The sequence below is a fragment of the Rhipicephalus sanguineus genome, chromosome 6 (assembly GCF_013339695.2).
Source record: "Rhipicephalus sanguineus isolate Rsan-2018 chromosome 6, BIME_Rsan_1.4, whole genome shotgun sequence".
NCBI lineage: Eukaryota > Metazoa > Arthropoda > Arachnida > Ixodida > Ixodidae > Rhipicephalus > Rhipicephalus sanguineus.
In genome coordinates, this window is record NC_051181.1 from 36,734,698 (window position 1) to 36,755,432 (window position 20,735).

General features: G+C 43.7%; 2 protein-coding genes across 2 annotated transcripts; both read left to right on the forward strand.

Moving 5' to 3' along the window:
* Positions 1 to 35: 35 nt before the first annotated feature.
* Positions 36 to 14,202, forward strand: LOC119395701 (ras-related protein Rab-39B). The gene is made up of 3 exons (XM_037662711.2): positions 36 to 403; positions 12,550 to 12,691; positions 13,898 to 14,202. Exons 1-3 carry the CDS (start codon positions 186 to 188, stop codon positions 14,189 to 14,191), a joined length of 654 nt encoding a protein of 217 aa, XP_037518639.1. The 5' UTR covers positions 36 to 185; the 3' UTR covers positions 14,192 to 14,202.
* A 1,059-nt stretch (positions 14,203 to 15,261) lies between these two features.
* On the forward strand, positions 15,262 to 17,941 carry LOC119395702 (MOB kinase activator-like 1). Its single transcript, XM_037662712.2, has one exon. It carries the CDS (start codon positions 15,262 to 15,264, stop codon positions 15,862 to 15,864), a length of 603 nt encoding a protein of 200 aa, XP_037518640.1. The 3' UTR covers positions 15,865 to 17,941.
* Positions 17,942 to 20,735: the final 2,794 nt, after the last annotated feature.

Consider the following 20,735-nt stretch of genomic DNA (forward strand, 5'->3'; position numbering starts at 1 on the left):
ACGGCTAGGGATCGTACTGGCGCCAATGTTCCCTAAAGTATTTATTGTACTCTATGGCGTGACATGGCCGCTGCGTGCATATGTGTTTGTGTTCCGTAATACTTGTTTTTGTGTTTGCATTGCGTTGGCGGTCTTGTTGGCGTCGCCGTGCCGTGTTTTGATCCACGGATTTCGATGGAGCCAAAATGGTTGAGCCCATCTTTGACTATCAGTTCCGGCTGATACTGATCGGCGACAGCACTGTCGGCAAGAGCACGCTGCTCAAGGCGTTCACCGACGGCAAGTTTCACGACGTATGCGATCCCACTGTCGGCGTCGACTTCTTCGCGAGGCTCATCGAAGTCAAGAAGGATGTCAGGGTGAAGCTTCAGCTGTGGGACACTGCCGGACAGGAGCGATTTCGGTAATGTGCTTGGAAACAAAAAAAGCAACTTCTTTAAATGCTTTGTGTACACCGTGAATTACAGCAGGCGCAAAAAAAAAAAAAGGGAGTGTCTAGCGTTACGTCTAGACGTAACGATACGAGCCGTTGCAGTTACGTCTGGACGTAAGAACAACGAGTCTTAAAAGTTACGTCCAGCGTGGCAATACAAATACAGCCCGTTAGACCTATCTAACCGATTGGCCTCAGTGGCGCAGCGGCTAGCGTGTCGTGCTCGGAACTGCGAGGACGTTGGTTCGAACCTCGCTGCTGGGTTTTTTTTTTTTTTTTTTTTTTTTTTTTTTTTTTTTTTTGTCTTGGGTGTTGCTGAAGTCTGTTGCCAGAGAAGCGCGACGCGGCTCTTGGGTTACGTACACCTCCGCCTGCCCCGAAGGGGCAGGCTGCGCGGGCTAAACAGCGCGTGGCCGCGACAGCGGCCAGTAGCGCGTGACCGTGACCCTGCCAACCGGCCATTGAGCGTTAGCGAAATGGCCGCACTCGCGAAGCGAGGGCGAAGCCACGATTAGGTTGCCGCGCCCGAAGGGCGCAGAGGGCCTTCACTGAGCAACAGGAAAATAATGTACTCACGTTTGTGGAAAGCCACATGACTAGAGTCCCTAGATTTTCCCTGCTCTTCAACAGGGAAAAATCTAGGGACTTTAGTCTGGACGTAACGATAGCGGTGACTACAGTTACGTCTGGACGTAACCCTAGCAACAGCCAAAAAAAAAAAAACTCACCGTGTTTCGCGGTGCGCTAGTTTTGCCGCTTATTGCCACCCAGAAAGGGCGTAGGGACGCTCGACAGAGACACTCCACAAGGGACATCTATTATTGACGAGACCTTTGATTAAACATCTGTGCGCTTGCAGGCACAATAGCACACCGGTCGACGATCGCTTATGCTCTTCACAAAATCCAAACAAAACAAGTACGCTCTGTCATGCCTTCTTGTTTTCTGCACTTTATTGTGGACTATTGGTTTTCTTTTTCGGTGTTGCAAGTGAACGAGGCGTGCCCGTTTACGCAGCCATGTAAAAGCTAAACGACGTGACTTATCAATTCATTCCGAGATAGTGCTTTATGGCTACAAGCCTAATTAAATGTCGTATCTGTGCATCACAAGTCTGATTCAGTGTTGTTATCTTTTCCATCACAGCTTGCGTAGGCAGAAAATAGAATAGCCGTATTGTCATTCTTTTGCAAGACTAGGATACATGGCTGAAGGTGTCTGAATAAGCTATCACAGGCTGCCATTGTGCAAGGAAAGAAAGAGCATCTGAACAGAAAAAAAGAAAGTGATACACTAAAACAGTTACAAATTTGTAGAGCGTCATATAAGGATAGCAATTTGCTTTTATGAAGTCAAGTGCTCAAGTTGCTACAGTATAGGATATTAATTGAGCAAGAACACATCTGTATATTATATGTAAGGCCTTATGTGAAATATGTGGCCATGTTCGTCTGTGGAGTCCCGCTCTGCTGTAGAAGGACTTGCATTGAATGAATGGGTCATCGCATAAACCAGCGATTCGGCAAACATTACGACAACCATGGACAAAAACGGGGCAGCAACACAGCACTTCACGGCAGTCCGTTGTGATTCACTCCTGACTTTGAAACAATGCAAGATCACGAGATCCTATAGAAACTCGTATAGCTTCCCAATAGCCGAGGCCTTTGCACTCAACCACATAGGTGAAGAATGTATCCACCCTTCTCTTGATACTAAACAAGCAGATATTATTAGCCATCTTGAAAAGTTCGTAAGATTCTGTGCACATTTGGTTGCTTTTTGTGTCTTTTTTTTTGTAGTTGATTACTCTTTCACCACTGATGTTCCATCTGCTTGCGGTGTGTTTTCCTTTGCTGCATGTTTGTAGCTTTGGCTCTGTTTTCACCATTATGAACATTTGTAACCCGACACAGCGTACTTCTGCGTGTGGATGGATGGATGGATGCTATGAGCGTCCTCTTTGTAACGGGGCGGTGACATGTCTGCCACCAGGCTCGGAGAAAAAAAAAAGCTTCCTTGTTTCATGTTGGCCTAATACCTTATCTCCGTTGATTAAATCTATGTTATTATACCAAAAAAATATAAATTCACAATCTATCTCTCTGCCTCTTAGGCAGAGAGATAGTATTATATAAAAAAAATATAAATTCACGGTCTATCTCTCTGCCTCTTAAGGCAGAATGACCTTATTTTTCCCCCATTATTTATTTTTGTTCTTTATCTCTACTTTTCTGCCACCAATACTCTAACCGTCTCTTACTTATTTCTATCACGGACGTGTTCAGCTTTCCATTGTTGTCCCTAAAACCTAAGGCTTCATGTAGACTCGTGCCCACACGTATACCTGGGTGAATATCGCCACATTCAATCAGTACATGTTCCATCGTTTCCTTAGTTCCCCCGCAGCATGTGCATTGTTCTTCTTCATTACTGAATCTCGCTTTATAACTACGCATTCTAGGGCAGCCTGACCTTGCTTCAAACAGTAAAGCGCTTCCCCTTGAATTATCATAAAACCTTTCCCTCCTTATTTCGTTTTTTCCCTTTCGGTAGTTACTCAGAGCCGGCTTCTTTTCCATCGCTGCCATCCAATAAGTCCTCTCCGCCTCTCTGACCTTCCGCTTAATGCTCCTTGTTGCCATATCGCCCACACTGCTAGCCACATATTTACTGATGAGCCTCCTAGTTCTTTTTCTCCACTGCGTGTAAACGCTTTTTCTATACAAATACCTGAAAACCTTCTCTACCCATCTGCTCTTCTTCATTTTCCTCAGCCTCTCTTCGAATCTCATTTTGCTCTGAGCTTCCCTCACTTCAAAGCCTGTCCATCCCATATCCCCCTTTACCGCCTCATTTGTCGTCTTCCCGTGAGCGCCCAACGCGAGGCGGCCCACCGTCCTTTGATTTACATCCATTCCTGATTGTACCTCTGAGTTCATGCACACCACTGAGTTCCCAAATGTAAGGCTTGGAACCATCACACCCTTCCACAGCCCTCGAAGCACCTCGTACCTATTGTATCCCCATAAAGCTCTGTGCTTCATAATTGCAGCATTCCTCTTTCCCTTTGCTACCGATGCTTTCTCTTGTACCTCCATATATCTGTCCCCCTCATTTACCCATACTCCGAGGTACTTGTACTCCCTTACCCTCGGTATTTTTTGGCCCTGTATACAGACCGCATAGTCTTCGTGATCATTGAATACCATCAATCCACATTTTGTTGCACTAAATCCTAGTCCTAGAGCCTCACATTCCCTTCCGCATATATCTGCCAGTCGCTGTATATAATCTTGACTGTCCGCAAATAAGACAATATCATCAGCATAAAATAGACCTGGAAACTTCTGCTCAACCATCGTGCCGACCTGTTTGTGTGACAAATTAAATCCAATGTTGCTACCTTCTAGCGCTTTTTCCATCCTCACCATGTACAGCATGAATAACAGCGGGGACAAAGGACATCCCTGTCTCAGCCCCTTGCTAATTTCAACGCTGTCCTTGCTACTTATTCCTTCCCATTCTATACAAACTGTATTTTCTCAGTATATTTCCCTCAAAAGCTGTATACAGTCGTCACCTATGCCCACTTCTTTCAGTATATCCCACAAAATTTCCTGATTAACGTTGTCATACGCCCCGGTAATATCTAGATAAGCTACGTATAAGGGCCTGTTTTCTATTTTCGATATTTCTATACACTGGGTAAGAACAAACAGATTATTGTCTAACCACCTGTCGATTCGAAATCCATTCTGAAGTTCTCCCAAAATATCATTTTGTTCTACCCACGCTTCTATTTTTAATTTTACTGCCTGCATCGCCAACCTGTATAGCACCGATGTAATGGTTAGCGGTCTATACGAGCGAATGTTATCCCTTTCTCCCCTGCCTTTATAGATTAAGTTCATTCTACTTTTTCGCCAACTGTCTGGTATTTCCCTCTCCTGTAAGCACTTTTCTACGGCTTTCAGCAGTGCTTCTTTAGTGTTATGTCCGAGTTCATTAATGAGGCTGACGGGAACCCCATCTAAGCCCGGTGTAGTGCGCTTAGGAATTTTTCCTTCGGCTTTCTTCCAATTGAAATTCTCTAGTACTACATCTTCGTCGGTTGCACTCCTTTGCGTACTTTTACTCACCGGGGGAATCCCCTGGGCGACCTTTTTAAACGAATCGGCTGTTATCTTTCGGATGTAACCTAGCGCTTCATACCCTTCCAAGTGATTTCCTCCTTCATCTACCATATGTTGTTGCATTGTGACAGACTTCCTACCCAGCGCTTTTAGGTGGCTCCAAAATATCCTAGGCGCGGCCTTCTTTTCGCGAATCCCTGTCATCCAGCGTTCACTTTCACCTTTAATTTTTGCCTCGTCTAATTTCTGCACAATGGATTTTCGCTCTAAATATATTTCCCATATTTGGTTGACTTCGTCCTGTGGCCGCTTCTCCTTTTTTGCTTGTCTGTGCTCCCGTGATGCCTCACGTCGCTTCTCGATCGCCTCCCAGATTTCTTTGTTCCACCAACTTTTTGGCTTTCTCTTTCCTTTCCAACAAATAGTTTTCTTCTCTTTTTCCATTTCTTTTGTGATTATATGTAGCAGCTCACTATACTTCCAGTCTTTACCTGGTAGTTCGTCTACTTTTTCCTCGACTCTTGCGGCTATATTTGTTATTTGTTTGTCATTTAGATACAAGCTGCCAAACTTTGATTCTATGTTCTTATTATCAGTTTTATATCTCATTTGTAATATTAAGCGTTTATGATCACTACCCAGGCTGTTAATGCCTTCCTCGTCTATTCTCATCTCTCTAAGTTTGTGATATATTCCTTCTGTCATGAGACAATAATCAATGCTCGATTGCCGGTTTCCGACTTCCCACGTGATCTGCCCCTCACACTTAGGCCCCACGTTAACTATCTCAAGACTATGTTGCTCGCAGAGATCTAGCAATAACTTGCCATTGGTGTCTGAATATCCGTCGAGGTAATGAATGTGAGCGTTCATGTCCCCTAGAAGGATTATTTCGGCATCATGACCAAATTCTTTAATATCGGTGCTTATGCATTTCACTATCTCCAGATTCTTTTCTCTGCAGTTATTCCCCGTCCACAAGTAAGCTACACCTAGCCACGTTTTCTTTCCACCTACTGTGCCCGAAACCCACATGTGCTCTGAACACGTTTGTTTCACTCTATCCAATTTTGTTCTGCTATGGATTAGCATTCCAACTCCCCCACCTCTCCTTTCTGATGTGATCCTGTTACATCCTTCCCAAATATAATTGTCAATATGTGGTGGCTCTTCCAAGTCTCTGCGGTGTGTTTCTGTAACCACATAAACACCTATCTGTTCCTTGCTTAACTGCTCCTCAATCTCTAACCATTTTGCCTTTTTTCTGCCACCCCGCATGTTTATGTAACTAATTGCAACACGCGGCTTCTCCCTTCTTTTACATTTTCTCTGGTTTTTCGCTATACTGCCTGTCAAAGAGTCCCACTGGTTGTTTTCCTCATTACAAGCTACCCTGGGCACCGAAGGGCCCGCGTGCCCCCAAAGTTTATTGCTGGTTTATTGCTGTCAGACATTGCCATCTTTAGGGGCTCATGCAAGAGCTTGTTGTGCCATGCTATGTCGTGGCAACGTGGCATCATATCAGCAAGAATTACTTTGCCTTTCGATACACTGCTTTGGAAATTCATGTTTGTCTTGTCCAACACAGTAGACTCCTTGCTCACACAGACATTAGAATGTCTGTTAATAATAATATAAAAGACTTCCAAAACCTGTTGTATATTTGCCTAAAAATCTGGTCTTACAAAACTGCACCTTACAACTGCAATACATAACATGTAACATTTGCTATCTTTCTTCCTAGCTTTTAGAGCATGCTACATAGGTCCGTTGTGTGACATTGTTTGGTCTGGCGGATGTAAACTTTACCACACAGTATGGCAATGAAATGTGCCACCCCCCCCCTCCCCCCAATGGGCATTTGACCACTGAATGATAGTAAAGGTAAAAGGAAACTTGCAGAAAACATGAATATTTCTTCCCTAAAAATGATTCTGACAGTCATATAAAGCAACGCCATGCCCTAAATTTGTGAAAAAATGCAAGCTTATCAGCAAAAAATGTTGTGTTTGCATAGTAACAAAGGTAGGCTTCACTGCACCACTTTATTTTATACACGACATGCCGCAGTCTTCAATTGAAGAGCAAGCAGGTGGGCAAGCTTTACGAAAGGAAATGATGCGAAAAGCTTTATTAGAGAAACTTCCAGTACAAGAAAGACTAAAGATGAAGGAAAAGGAACCGACCCACACGCACCAGTGGCATTTGCTGCCACATACAGGCTTAGCCGGGCACAAGGTGCATCACGGATAGCAGGAAATGCTCTCAGAAGCATATGAATTACTCTCTCAGTTGTTCTTCAAATGTTCTTTACAAACTTCCCTTTCTTGCAGACACGTGTACATTGGCCAAATAGGTTGTTGCCTTAATGTGTGCCTCAAAGAGACCAGAAATTCATTCAATCGTGTGCCATCCTCCCATCCTGCATCACAGTGTAAATCGTATCATTGCAATCTCCTGTTCAGAGTTACGGTCATTCTGTTCTATCAGACCTGCCGTAGTAGCTTAGAAGGTAGGTATTGTGCTAGTAATCTCAAAGGCATGAGTTTCACTCCCAACCATGGCGGTTGAATTTTGATGGAATAAATTGCAAGAACGCCCACATACTTAGATTTAAATGCACACTAAGGAACCCCAGGTGGCAGTCCTCCACTACGGCGTGCCTTGTAATCATGCAGTTGTTCTGGCACATAAAATCTCGTAATTTCAATTACTGTTCCATCACCTCAATCAAACTGTGTGAGAAACCTCAAGCCTATCACAGCACCAAGAATGCTGCACCCTGCCTTGGCAACCATCCTTATTGCTGCATGACTGAGAATTTAATTAGTCGATGTTGAATGTGTGCTTTTGGTGTTTCTTTGCATGATCTCTTGTGGAGACATTCGTTTTCATGTGTGCATGTGTGTCTGTCCGTCTTGAGTTGTGGTGTGTGTGTCCCTTTTTCTTAGTCTTTCGTATTTCTTGGGCTCCAAGTTTTTTCGAACAATGCAGCACCAACTAGCCTACTTATTTATCTCATACAAAAGGTGATCAACAAAAAACAGTGTGGGCAGGTTTAGTCAAATCTCACAACTAAAAAAATAAAAAAAGAAACAGCAACAATGCACAGAAGTAATACATAAATCAAATACAAAAGTATCAACAGCAGTCAAATGTAAGGTAAGATACATTTCTCAACATTGGTTATATCACATACAGAAAACACATATGTTGTTAAAGCATTCTGGGGGGTGATACTGTGCACATAGAATGAGTTCTTGAAAAGATTAATAAGAGCAAAAGATGTTGGGCATCAGAAAAGAGACCACGGCTCAAGGGCAATACTGACTGCGTGCGAATGAAGTAGATACATGAACTTTAGCTAGGAGTGTGTGTGTTTTTTCTAGGGATAATATGCTATTAGGTGCTATGATGTCTGAAATTTAAATATGCCTCTATAAAAGTCAAATGTACTGCATTTGTTGGGTGGCTCCAGGTTTTTGAATGTCGTTTTTTTAAGAGAGGGCTCTTGAACTCTGCTAGCATATTCTGACACCTCACAAAGGAGTTATGGGCCCGCAGTTTTATAGGGGATGGTTCCTTCTTCAGTACGAGCATTCATCATGCAGTGGAACAAATTTTAGTGATATTGTTTGGCCACACGAGATGTTTAGTAATAGTTGCACCTAAACATAATCCTCAAACTTGCTCCGAAGGCAAGCCGATTTTTTTTTATTAGCTATCTGTAAGAATACTGATTTGTTGGTACTTAAGCTCATTAGCCATCTGCTTCACCACTAAAATATACAACAGATATCAGTCTGTAAACATGTCTGAACACTAGAATTAGTAATAATCATGAAAAGAATGCAACCATCAGCAAACATTAAAGGGACCAACAACTGATTATTCTGTACCCATTTTTTTACGGCGTGACAGAAAGATCACCCTTCGCAGTGTTTGTAGCTGCAGTAGTTAATCCCAAAAGCACGTAGTTATTTTACAAGCAGTATTTTTCAATCTGAAAGGCTCTAAACACTGATTCCAGCAACGCTGAGAATTGATAGCGATGCCACCAGCCCTTTTCGCGATTTGTGAAAGCTATCGTTGTTCTGCTTTCGCAGGAGTTCCTGTAACTATGCTTAAAGGGGTGGTGCCATCAAATTTCGACGCTATCACAAGCCTGTTGTGGGTTTCCTCTGTATGCAAGTACATTCCACACGAAGGGTCAGACACAGCAAACGTTTAGAATATATTTTAATTCACTTCCGAAGTGTACCTAAATGCCCATTCTCCCGATCGAAACCCATCGCTAGCGCGCCAACACTGACGTAGATCTGTAGGATGGGCAACGAAAGTTGTAGTGACGTCACACCAAATCTGCTGTAGTAACGTGAGTGACCTCCGGACCTCCGCCACTTCCGCAACGTACGTACCGGCTGTAGTGAACTAGAATATATTCTAGTTCACTACAGTACCGGCAAAGCATCGGTTGCTACATCACTCGCCGAGTTTCGATCGCTTCCTGGCGATGTGCATCACAGCCTTGTGTGGTCACGTGACCACGCCTCCTACACTTCTACGTCACTGCCCAACCTCAGCGCCCAGAAACCGAAACCGAAAGTTGTCCACATCAAAAGGCGATATTAAGTTATTTAGCGAGAATACATGAATCTTGGTGCATGCATCATGCTTCCGTGAGCTTTAGGAAACGTTTACAGCAAAGAACGCGCAAGCTACAAATTTGGTGACACCACCCCTTTAACCACCTTTATTTATAGCTTTTCAACTATTTTTGAAAATAACAAGCTATTACAATGAGATGATGTGGCATTATACACCTTCCCTGTATTTGTACCACGTTGTGCGCATGCGTCCAGGTTGCCTGTGTCATGGGTGGGTTGTCCTGGCATCGTTACTCTCTCGATGCATGAGCCAAGCCAAGTCACCGAAAAAATCACTATGCATATGCGCGGTCGCACTGAGTAGCAGCACGTGTCACTTCTGAGATGAAGTGTAGGTAGCAAAACTATGTCGCTCCAAAATCTTAGCGACTTGTAAACTGCGTGCGCGGTTGCATGAGCATGCTGAATAGTTGCTCAAGACGTGCTGACGAGCATGGGATCATTACGTCACGCGAAGGCAGTGCCACTTTAATGCATACCACTAACGGGGGCCTATGCATACATTTTTATGGAGTAATACCTTTTAATATAAAGAAACAAACAATATTTCAGTACTAACAAAAAAATCGTCGACCGCATACAGCAATCAACGGTCACGTGGCCGTCTTCATCGGATCATTCATGTTTTTGCCGCCAGAGCCGCCACAGGTCATTTTTCGCGACTTTCAGTTAAGAAATGAAAATATAAATCCATCTCTCACGAAAAAAACAGGGTTCGTTTGAGTCAATGCGACGGACATTCTTTCCATCAGTGCAGTCATCTCATTTCACGTTGTCGGTCCTTTTAAGAACAGAAGTATCTACAACTGTCACAACATCGTTAAAAGGGTCGTGAAACGTTTTCCGAAAATTTTCAACTACGTGTATATTCGTAATCCTGGCCGTCCATTCAATACTATACCTCGACTCGTTTCGTCATCCGGGTTCATTTAATAGCTGTAAAAGCACAATTTCGATTCCCTTCTCACGTTCTCCTCAACTATACAGCTGACGTCACTTTAAGTCAGGCAATAAAAAGTCTCTGTCGTCAACAAAACATGGCGACGCAGCGATGTTTGCTGAGCCATAGTTGGCAGAGGTTCGTAGCATCATACGCAGTAAAGACGTCACCGAACGCCTTTAAGATTTTATGATGCACACAGTTGGCATAGCGAGGACTAAGCCACCCAAAACACGCCGTAAAACACAACTTAACGCAACCAGAAAGAAAAAACTGGGACGCTGCACCAAGCGATCGAGTGAAGGCAAGAATACACACGCAACGGATCCCGGATGTACTTGAAAGCGGAAGCAAGCAGATCATGTGCTGTATGTGCAGTGTGCACAGTATATAACTCAGAGCGCAAAAGTTGCTCTGTTATTTGTTTCTTTTCGAGGTTTCTATAAATCTATTATTTTAGAGCAAATCAAAGCTAACGCAGTGTTTATAACTTCCCCGTGATGTCACGATAAGAGAAGTTAGTGCCTAAGGCAGCCGGTAGTTCCGCACAGTCGTTTGGGAGCTCAGTTAAACTGCGATTTCAACGGGCGTCATTAATTACAGACTGAATATTGCGCTGAAATATTTCGGAATCGGCATGTCTAATTCGTGTTAAAGCAGGGAAAATTACAACCAGGCAGCTTCATTTTCTTTTCACGACCCCTTTAATGTAGATTAAGAATAAAACAGGGCCAAAGACGCTCCTCCGAGGTATTTCAGAAGCAACGAGAACAACGCCAGAGCAGCGGTTTCTGTACTAATTGTCCACACTAAAAATGATAGCACTTAATCCAGTTATGAGGTTCTCAAAAAAGGCTAATATTACTTACCTGATAGATTAATATACAGTGATAACTTTTGTTGAATGCCTTACAAAGCCTAAAAATGTGCCAAACTGTGCAGTGTTGTCAAGTGCGAAAGCAAACTCGTGAACCCTTGCGTATGACTGAGTGGCGCATGATGAACCCACCCTAAATCCATGTTGGAAACGTGTTACGTATGAAGTGACGTACTTTAGAAGTTTACAAGTGGTCCAAGTTAGCAAAATGGGGTGGTATTTAGGAACACTTATGATTGCTTTTCCTAAAGGTCAGCCCAACCTGGGCAATTTGCCGCTTAATAGAAAGAAAGCATTTCGGTAAATATGCATAAAGCACGTGAGTTGGGTGATTTGCCAGAGGCTTGGCATAGCAGTCCAAGAAGACACTGGGTATTTGTCAGGTACAGCTGATGAGAATCGTGGCAAAGATGTCTTCATATGCTCTGAAAACGGAAGTCGCATTGAAGCAAGATTCTGTGTTCTCATCGGAGTGAGAGAATGCCGAGACACCACAAAATGGGAGCACCCGGAAAGAATGTTTCCATCGGTAGGGTTGACTTTTGACTAGACGTGTGGGGTCCTCACGTTAATTGGAGCTGACTTGCTACTGGGGGAAGATAAAGATCTCTCACTTGAAAATAGTGAACTGCCGGAGTCACCATGTTTAGTTTTTAGCACGATTTGAAGCACTGAGTCGTCCCTCAGTGAATATTGTTTTGACATAGGGCACTTGATCATTACTGGAGAGCGCGCACTGACGTTGGAGACAGAGAGAGAACAACGTGACACAAGCGCTCACTTTCAACTAAAGTTTAATGAAGGAAATAGCATACAGAGGACCACGCATACGTAACTACGCAGAAAACATAACCAACACCATACGTCACACTATGCTTTAGAAAATCGCTTGCCCATATAGAGAAAGAGGCATCTTTTCTGGGCCACACCGCCTGGCCCCTTGCAGGTTTCAACAGATATGTTTTCAACACCTCGTCATGTTAGGCTAATTTTTAAGCAATGCGTGACATATGGCACTGAGTTATGTTTTCTGCGTAGTGACGCATGCGTGGTACTCTGTATGCTATTTTCTTCCATTTTCCTGTATAAAACTTTAGTTGAAAGTGAGTGCTTGTGTCGCGTTGTTCTCTCTTTGTCTCCGACGTCAATGTGCACTCTTTGGTAACGATGAATACATACCAACTCGCCCAGTTTTCTGCTCTTATAGGGCACTTGCAATGCAACAGGAATATTCTCCCAACTTCAACAAACTTCTGTCTGCACCATCTAATGTTATTTAAAATTAGTTCAAAGTAAACATGTAGCACTTGAAAGGAGTGCAAAGAAACCCAGAATTTCTTGATCTCATTGTGAGTTCAATGGCAGAAACTATTTAAAATATTGAACGTTCAAGTTGCCCCTATTTATAAGCCTTCCCGCACTGTGCTAGTGCCATGTGAAACAAATACTGTGCAGTTGTCCCCCTTGGTCGAACTTGTTTCCTGACTGTCTTTCAGTTCCATTACGCGCTCCTACTACCGCAACTCGGTGGGCGCCCTTCTTCTGTACGACATAACCAGGCGATCCACCTTTGAGCACCTGGTTGACTGGCTGTTCGAAGTCAAGCGACACATTGAGCCACAGAAGGTCATCTACCAGGTCGGTCTTCTTACACTTTGCCCATCACATAGTTATTCACACTTTGATTTGCCATCTACAGAACAAGGAGAGTTCTTTCATTTAGATAAAGTGTATCAATATAAAAAATTGCAAAGAAAACTAGCCATAACTGGTTTCTAAGCCTCTGGTTAGTGCTCTACCAAGTAGTAGCTTATCGTATTGAGGGCCAAAGGGCTGTGGTCAATGTAACTGTCCCACGGTCATTAGGGGAAATTCTGGTTTTTGAGAGAAAGTCATAATTAAACAAATGCAGTGGAAATAGAAGGACTTAAATGAAAAGAGGATGTAACCAGAAGTGATACAAGGCCATAAGCACTAAATGAAAAGCAGGAATTGTTGATTCACATAGATATACCTGTGTAACTGATTGTGATGCACCACTTGGCTCTGTGTCATTCTGTGTCGTATGCACCTCTGCGAAGGCTGGCAAGGGCACACAGATTCCTGAAGAGAAGGCCACTTACACTGTGCTGTTTTACTTTTACATGAGGTGTATCAAATACACAATTACCTCTGTCAGATATAGCTGGAATCATAGCATTTTTCTTTTGCACGGTGATGTGTGGTGATGGAAAATGTAGGCAGTGGGATTAGATGCAATTGGATCCCCGTGGTTGACACGCTGCTGGCCATGACATACTCTTATCGATGTCTGTGCTGCCGTTATGGTCCTATCCAAATACTGTAGCTGGCTGCTGTGAGGAGGTAAACATTCAGATTTCATGCTGCTGACACGCCTTGTTTGTGATGATGCTACACTGAAAAACAGGCTGCTGTAACCACTGTGACGTGACTGGAAATCGAGGAATGTTAGATGCTATAAATGTTTACACTATACTTTGCATTAAATTAGGGGCATAGCCAGGGGACGTGGGGGTTACGGAGCTTCAGACCTCTCCCCCAACACATCAAAATGTTTTTGTGCTGTAGTGCAGCACTGACAAAAACAACTGGACCTGCACTGAAAATTCTCTTAGAATGTTGTTTAGAATACTTTTATTTCCATGTTCAAAAAAACAGACCTTTGCACTTGCACCTTGTTTTGCGCTTTGCCATTCTGAGTGTCATTATTATGCCAATAAGCAGAGCTGTTGTCACAAGAGCCTGTGGACGAACTACATATGAAATACAGTGTGGAAAAGGTTTGTGCATGTATGTACTGAGCGTTTATTTTTTCATCGTCAGGTGGTAGCATGCAAGGCAGACATGGAGGTGTCGCGGGAGGTGAGCACCGAGGAAGGCCAAGCATTTGCCGAGTTTTATGGAGCCAAGTTTGTTGAAACGTCGGCCAAGACGGGACTCAATGTGGAGCGAGCTTTTGAGACAATCGCGCGCGACATCTACGCGAAGGTGGAGTCTGGCGAGTTCCAGCTCGAGGATGGCTGGGACGGTGTCAAGATGGGCTTCCTGCGACCTGGACTGCCTGGATGCTACATTGACTTGCTGGAGGCCAAACCAGAATCTCCGAGCTGCTGCTAGACCAGCGGAACGTCCTACCTATTTTGCTAACCTAGTGAACAAACTGTGTTAAATGTGGTGACGTGCCGTGTGTGCCTAGGTGAGCACTTGCTGCGATGACCGCATCTGCAATGGGCTAGCTTTTTAGAGCACAGCCATTGGGGCCCAGCAAGTCTCTCTTATTGGTGCACGATACCCGCTGTATTAACACTGACGAGAATTTTTCAGTCACGAAGGGTTATAGCTGACTGGACCCTGTTCTATACATTGTGTGCTTTTACCAAGTTCTGGAATGCATCCGCGCAAAGCTGTCATTCATATGCACTTCTGAAATAGCTACATGGCTGTGCATCTTGCATTTCTGGAGTATATCTGAACGAGCAGCATTTTAAGAGCCTTTTATTTTGTTTGCGGCTGTCTCTTTTTACTTCTGAAATCAATTTGGGTTTGGTTACCTTCATTTAATTTGCCAGTGGTTAAGCTAAAAAAAGATAATAAGCTGTGATAGTTCTTGCTTGCCATTTTCTGTGCAGTTTATCAGATCACTTGTTTATCAAGTTGGGTATCCATTGCTTAAAGAGGAGTGGTGATCACATTCCAGAAGCACGAGTGGCAGCTTCGAAATTTGACAGACTTCATGCACTGAAGTAGAGCAGCACGGAAGACAGTACTTTTGCTAGCCATAACAGAATGATTTCTGGATTCATAAAGGTATAATTTTGTAGCATTTCGGGGCAGTGGTGGTGCATTTGGCTTGTTGACGGGCGCTAGTGTCCATGACTTTCGCTGCCTACTTGACAGGCCCGTGCTTACGAGAGCAATCAACAAGACTCCTTTTTGTGTGGATGCTCCTATAGAATTTAGCTAACATTCAGTGCATCTTATTTATTGTTTGTATTTTTAGTTTCATCACTTATATGTTTAACAAATTGCAGACGTTAAGTGAAGTGTACTCCGATGCTTGGAGGCTGTGCACATTGCGTGGTGGATGCTATTCGGTGTGCATTAGACGTACAGTAGCTCATGCCGCGGGATCCAGTTTTGTTTGTTGTGGTGTAACTTTTCATTTGTACCAAATGTAACGAACATTTATGAATATGAGCTGTACAAAGGTGTGCAAGCAACACCTCCTGAAGCAGGCAGCAGCCACGCTGGGCAGTGGCAACTTACGCGAAGCCGTTCGGCTACCCGAGGGCATAGACTTTCACGAGTGGATTGCTGTCCACACGGTGGACTTGTTCAACCAGGTCACTATGATCTACGGCACGGTTGCAGAACACTGCACCGAAATTAGCTGTGCAGTGATGTTGGCTGGTCCCAAGTACGAGTATCGCTGGGCCGATGGCCCAACAAACAAGAAACCCATCCGATGCTCGGCTCCCGAATACATTGACTGCCTCTTCAGCTGGGCCCGCAACCACCTGGAGGACGAGACGCTGTTCCCCTCCAGGGTCGGGGTCCCCTTTCCTGGCAATTTCCTGCCTGTGGTTAAAACAATCCTGCGACGGCTGTTTCGGGTGTACGCGCACATCTACCACCAGCATTTCCACGAGGTGGTGTCCATGAAAGAAGAGGCACACCTCAACACTAGCTTTAAGCACTTCATCCTGTTTGTGCTGGAGTTTGGGCTCATTGAACAGGTTGAAATGGCACCACTGTGGGAGCTCATTGGAAAGCTCACTGGCCTGCACTAGTTCCTTGACAGTGCAAGTTATTTGTGCGTGTCTGAGAGGGACCTATGGAGGGAGTGCTGCATTTTTTCATTGTTTTGGCTGTGATAATGCAAATGTGTGTCTTATGACCCACACAGAATTAGCTGTGGCCAATCTGTACACCGAGTGCATTGCTGTTGCTGGTTGGTTGGCCCCAAGGTTTTTGGCCATGGTGCAACAACACCCTTGTTTGATTGGATGCTTGGCAATGGTTGGTCATTCATCATCAAGGTTGACACTCTTTGCACGGCAGCTAAATGCGTTATGGTCTAAAATAGCTGGCACTCGCGTTGTACCATTATTGTAGCTGCAATTTGGAAGAATGGAGCAAGACTGGCCCAAGATGAGGATTCCTTTTAACAAATGGCATGGCCTGGTTCATAACAGCCCTGCTAATAACTTGTGGCAAGCTCTGATTTTACTGCTTTGTTGCTTGGTATCTGTGACGAGTAAATTAGTTGCCCCTTCCATATTTACAACAGGAAGGAAGCAATGTTGAAAATTCTGTGTCATCAGAGCAACGACATGCTTGAAAACAGTGTTAATGATAAATAATTGAAATTGTTTAGAGAAACCAGGCATTGGTTGCTCATAAGAATACACTATCACAGTTTGCTATGAAGGAATGCCATGCAATATAGCTACCCTGTTCTCAAGTGTTCCATCATCAGATTTTGTTAGTGCACATAGAGTGCACTGCGAAAACGTGCAGAAGTCTGGGGAGGAAAGTGTTTAATTTGCAAATCCATGTAGGTATGTTCCTCACAGCAATGAAGACCACTGTAGCGCTGCAGGTGACATTTTCTACACAAGTCTGTTCTCAATCACCTGAATGAAATCACTAATTAATAAATTATGTGCTGTATTGGCTTCTAGCTCAATGCAAGCACACAATTGGCTCCTGCATGCACTTGCAAGACAGTACAGTTGTTTTTAGTATGCATAGGGCTTGCTGTATGTAAAGCATCTTGTGTATGTTGTGGTGCTGATTGTGCCAGGGTGAATCTGGTACATAGGGTAAACCAACCGTCCAATGACAAACCAGAGGCTTTGGTGTGCTGAAAAACATTTTTCTGATGTGTTGATGCAGCATATAAGCTGCATTGTAGCCTGTAGAAACACTCTGTTAATAACTTGCAGTTTTTATTGGTGTAACAAATTCAGTTGGTTGGGCTGTAGCATGTAACATGCAAACATTGAGGAAGAGGGGCTAAACTGCTGTGTCATGGCTGCTACATAAATGTTACACTGTTAAGATGCTGTTGTAATGATACATTCTACTATATAAGGTCATTATGTGGCATAGACCAAATCTGCGATGCACAGTTGGTCCACTCTTTTGAAGAACCTCCTGAATACAGCAAAACCAAAGTGTGCATGCAACTTTGAAAATGCGACAGGGCAGTGTGTTGGAAGCTGCATGTCCAGCTTGTAAATTGCCCTCTAGGACAAGTGAACATGTCTTTTGGTCGCTAAAACAACAGATGCAGAGAGGAACACGCAGCGTGACTACCAACTGGTCTTATTGAAAACGGAAGATGGGGCACGGTGCCATTCTAGCACATACACAACACACGGGATGTGACGTAACAATACAGGTTTATCTTTGCCTTTGCATGTGTGCATCAAACAAGTGCATCTCAGTATGGTATAACATAACATAGGTATCGCTAATATACATGATACCTTTCTTTTTAATGAACCGTGCAGCTCACAAGCCGTTTTGCTGCCTCTCCTGTCAATTTGCCGACACGCGTAAAATGTGGTTCACACGTGCACGCATTGCAGTGCACGCTAAGATGCACATCATCCAAAGTGTTTAATTGTTGGAGTGCACAGACAAACGTGGCAATCTTTGTGTCTGTGTGTTTCTCTCTGCATCTGTTATTTGAGTGCCCAAAAATCATGTTCACTAAATCGTACCAGCTTGCCCAAAAATAAGTGTTATTAGGTATAGCTCCAGATGAAGGCATGCATTGAAGTGAAGATGTGCTGTGGAACCCAGCTTTGAGAATCTTTTTATTGCAAATGCTTTCATTAAACTCTGTCATGCAAGTTATTATGAAGCCTCTTTCTGACAAACCATAATTGGTATTCTTAGGTGGATCACAATAATGTGCCATTTACAGCAGAACGCAGAGCAAAGATGCCATTTTCTTAAATCTGAAACCGTGTAGCTTTTCAGTCATGGGAATTGAGATGAGAGAAAAGTAGAGAAGGATTGTGTGGATTTCACCACCTCGGTTGATGCACCGCCTCCCTGTTCACTGTGTAAGTATATATATTTTCTGAACATATTCGGTAGAGGTGCGGAATATGTAGTGTCATCATTAACTGAACATGGAGCTTGGAAGCGGTCGCCTTGACTTGTTGGAGATGGCCAACGAAGAGATAGCAGTGAAGGAGGCCACCTACCATCCTGTTACATCTTTGGAACCCTGGCAGGCTTTGTGGCACAGATTGCTTGGATATTGTGGGAATTGCGCGCATCGCCACCCGATAACTACACGTGCTGCGCAGTAGGGGTGCGCGCGTCCCACAGATCTCCTATGAAAGCGCCAGCCAACACAATGTGCGGGGGGTTGGCGGAGTGCATGTGCACGTGTGGTGGACGGTCGGCGCGGTGAGGGCTGAACGATTGATGGCATGCGTGGTGGCCACGAGGACTTCGAGTTGTTAGATTAACTCTTGCTCGTTTCTCATACTAATAAATGTTTTTTTTTAGTTGTGAGGCAGCGCTGCATTCCCTTTTTGGGGTAGACAGCGAGACATGGAGGGCTGGGTAGACACCTATGAATGTGTCGGCAACTATAACAAGTGGGCCGCTACGATGATGTTGGTGAACGTCATTTTCTACCTACTAGGGACAGATCACGTCCAGTTTGATACACATGCATAAGCATAACCAAGCAAGCGGACAGATATGTAAACAGAAACTTGTTCCGACAGCCTATTGGTCATCAGCTGCCTGTGGAGTGAGAACTCGTCACATTGCGGATTCTTGTCATGCTGGTCTAGTATGGGGAGGTGGTATGAGTCAAGGTTCCTTTAAACAGCTTTTATCCCGCCATCCTTGCTGTTTATGCATGTTGTGTACATACGTGGTAAAACATACTCGGAAATCAATGTAATCCTACGTGGCGTACATTCAGGATGTGCTGGGTTTGTGCAAGAAAGCTGACAGCAGTATGTCAGAGATTGATGAAGTTGGACACATTCTAGTGGGCATTGCACACATTGTGTCCAACTAATAGAGGTGAGAGTCCCGTGTACTTAGATTCAGGTGCACGTTAAAGAACACCAGATGATCAAAATTTCTGGAGCCCTCCACTACGTCTCTCATAATTATATGGTGTTTTTGGGATGTAAAACCCCAATTATTACTATTGCTTGCTTTTTTCGTGAATGAGGTGCAGTCGATGCTCTCGTAAAAATAAGCTGACACTACAAGCAAGCAAAAATACGTCAGTTCCACAAGTTGCACAATACTGCTGCAACGTCATCGCTTGAGGACCCAGTGCCACCAAGTCGGTGGGTAGCACTAGAGAACTAGATACGAATTGTTTGCCACGAGCTGGAGGCAATGTCTCTGGCAGCTGTTCCAGCATACGTTCAGGCAGTCCATTTGCCATTTGTGTTGCACATTCGAGCGGTTGTCAGGCAAGAGTTTGAGAACTTTGGTCTGTCGCCTATTCGTTCTATCCACTTGGCCAAAGCTAATTGGACTCTGCCAGTAACTAGCCCTGTTCCTCAGACCACTCAACCGCAAGACTTGTTCTGGTATCACAATGCTGCTGATTTGTGAATGCCTGCATACCTGCTGATCTTCTAAGATTGCCTTACTAATACAAATGCTCATTTCTAACCAGTCTATTTGAAGCGAAATTTCAGAAGGACAGACTGTTAAGCAAGCTGGTAAGTCATCATTAACAGATGGAAAGGAGCTCAAATAACTAGTAATAAATTGTGTTCGTGTTCCTTCTTGCTGTGCGTTCGTGTTTTTTGTTTGCTTGCACACGACCGTAATCGTTGGCTACAGGCTCAGTAAGACATTAAGTTCGCAAACATTAATTACTGCTAAAATACCATTCCAGAAAAGTCTCGGCACTTGTTTTGGGCCAAGGAAACGCTTAGTGTAAGTGAAATAGTGTTTCAAAGGAACCTCATACCTTGGTGTAGTGAGGGTATGCCAAATAATGCAATCTGGTAATTAGTGCATAAGATTAATAATGAATGAAAGGTTAATCACACGAATTAAAGTAGTAAGTGTATGCAAGTGAATCAAATGAGCATTAACAGTGGATCAAATGTAACAGCGAAAGAAACGTTATGTAGCAAGGGTATGCCAAGTGATTAGAAATAATTAAAAGGAATCTCAGGTCAACTAAAGGTGAATCGAATGTTAACATAATGCAAATTAATGGTAGGTCAGATGCTAAAGTGCATTAAAGGCGAGTCAAGTGTTAACATCTTGGCAACGAAGTCTCAGCATGCAAAACCAGTCGTTAAAGTCCGCACAACCAAAATAGAACAGGTAATAAGAAGTAGGAAGGCAATAGACTGAGAATGTCAAAGTAATTTAATGAGTGTGTTGTGAGAGCATAGGCTGTGCCTGTGCTCTCCTTGTGTTAGTTAAGCAGACTAAATTTTTATCTCTACCATATGTCCAAGATGTCCGTGTAATCACTAAAACAGATAACCATCTCAAAGGTGGTAGATCCCTTCCTAGCCCCATTATAACTACTAATTGTAGTTCTATACACTTGACAGCAATGTCAGTACACCTCCAGAACTTTCTAAATTGCATCAGCACACATGACAAAAGACTTCTTCACTGTTCTTTGTGAATGTTA

What these genes read in the sequence shown, in the direction of transcription:
- LOC119395701 (XM_037662711.2), top strand. Translation starts at nt 186, where the DNA reads ATGGTTGAGCCCATCTTTGACTATCAGTTCCGGCTGATACTGATCGGC. An exon ending in GCCGGACAGGAGCGATTTCG is followed by an intron (nt 404 to 12,549) that starts GTAATGTGCTTG and finishes ACTGTCTTTCAG; the next exon opens with TTCCATTACGCGCTCCTACT. An exon ending in CACAGAAGGTCATCTACCAG is followed by an intron (nt 12,692 to 13,897) that starts GTCGGTCTTCTT and finishes TTTCATCGTCAG; the next exon opens with GTGGTAGCATGCAAGGCAGA.
- LOC119395702 (XM_037662712.2), top strand. Translation starts at nt 15,262, where the DNA reads ATGAATATGAGCTGTACAAAGGTGTGCAAGCAACACCTCCTGAAGCAG.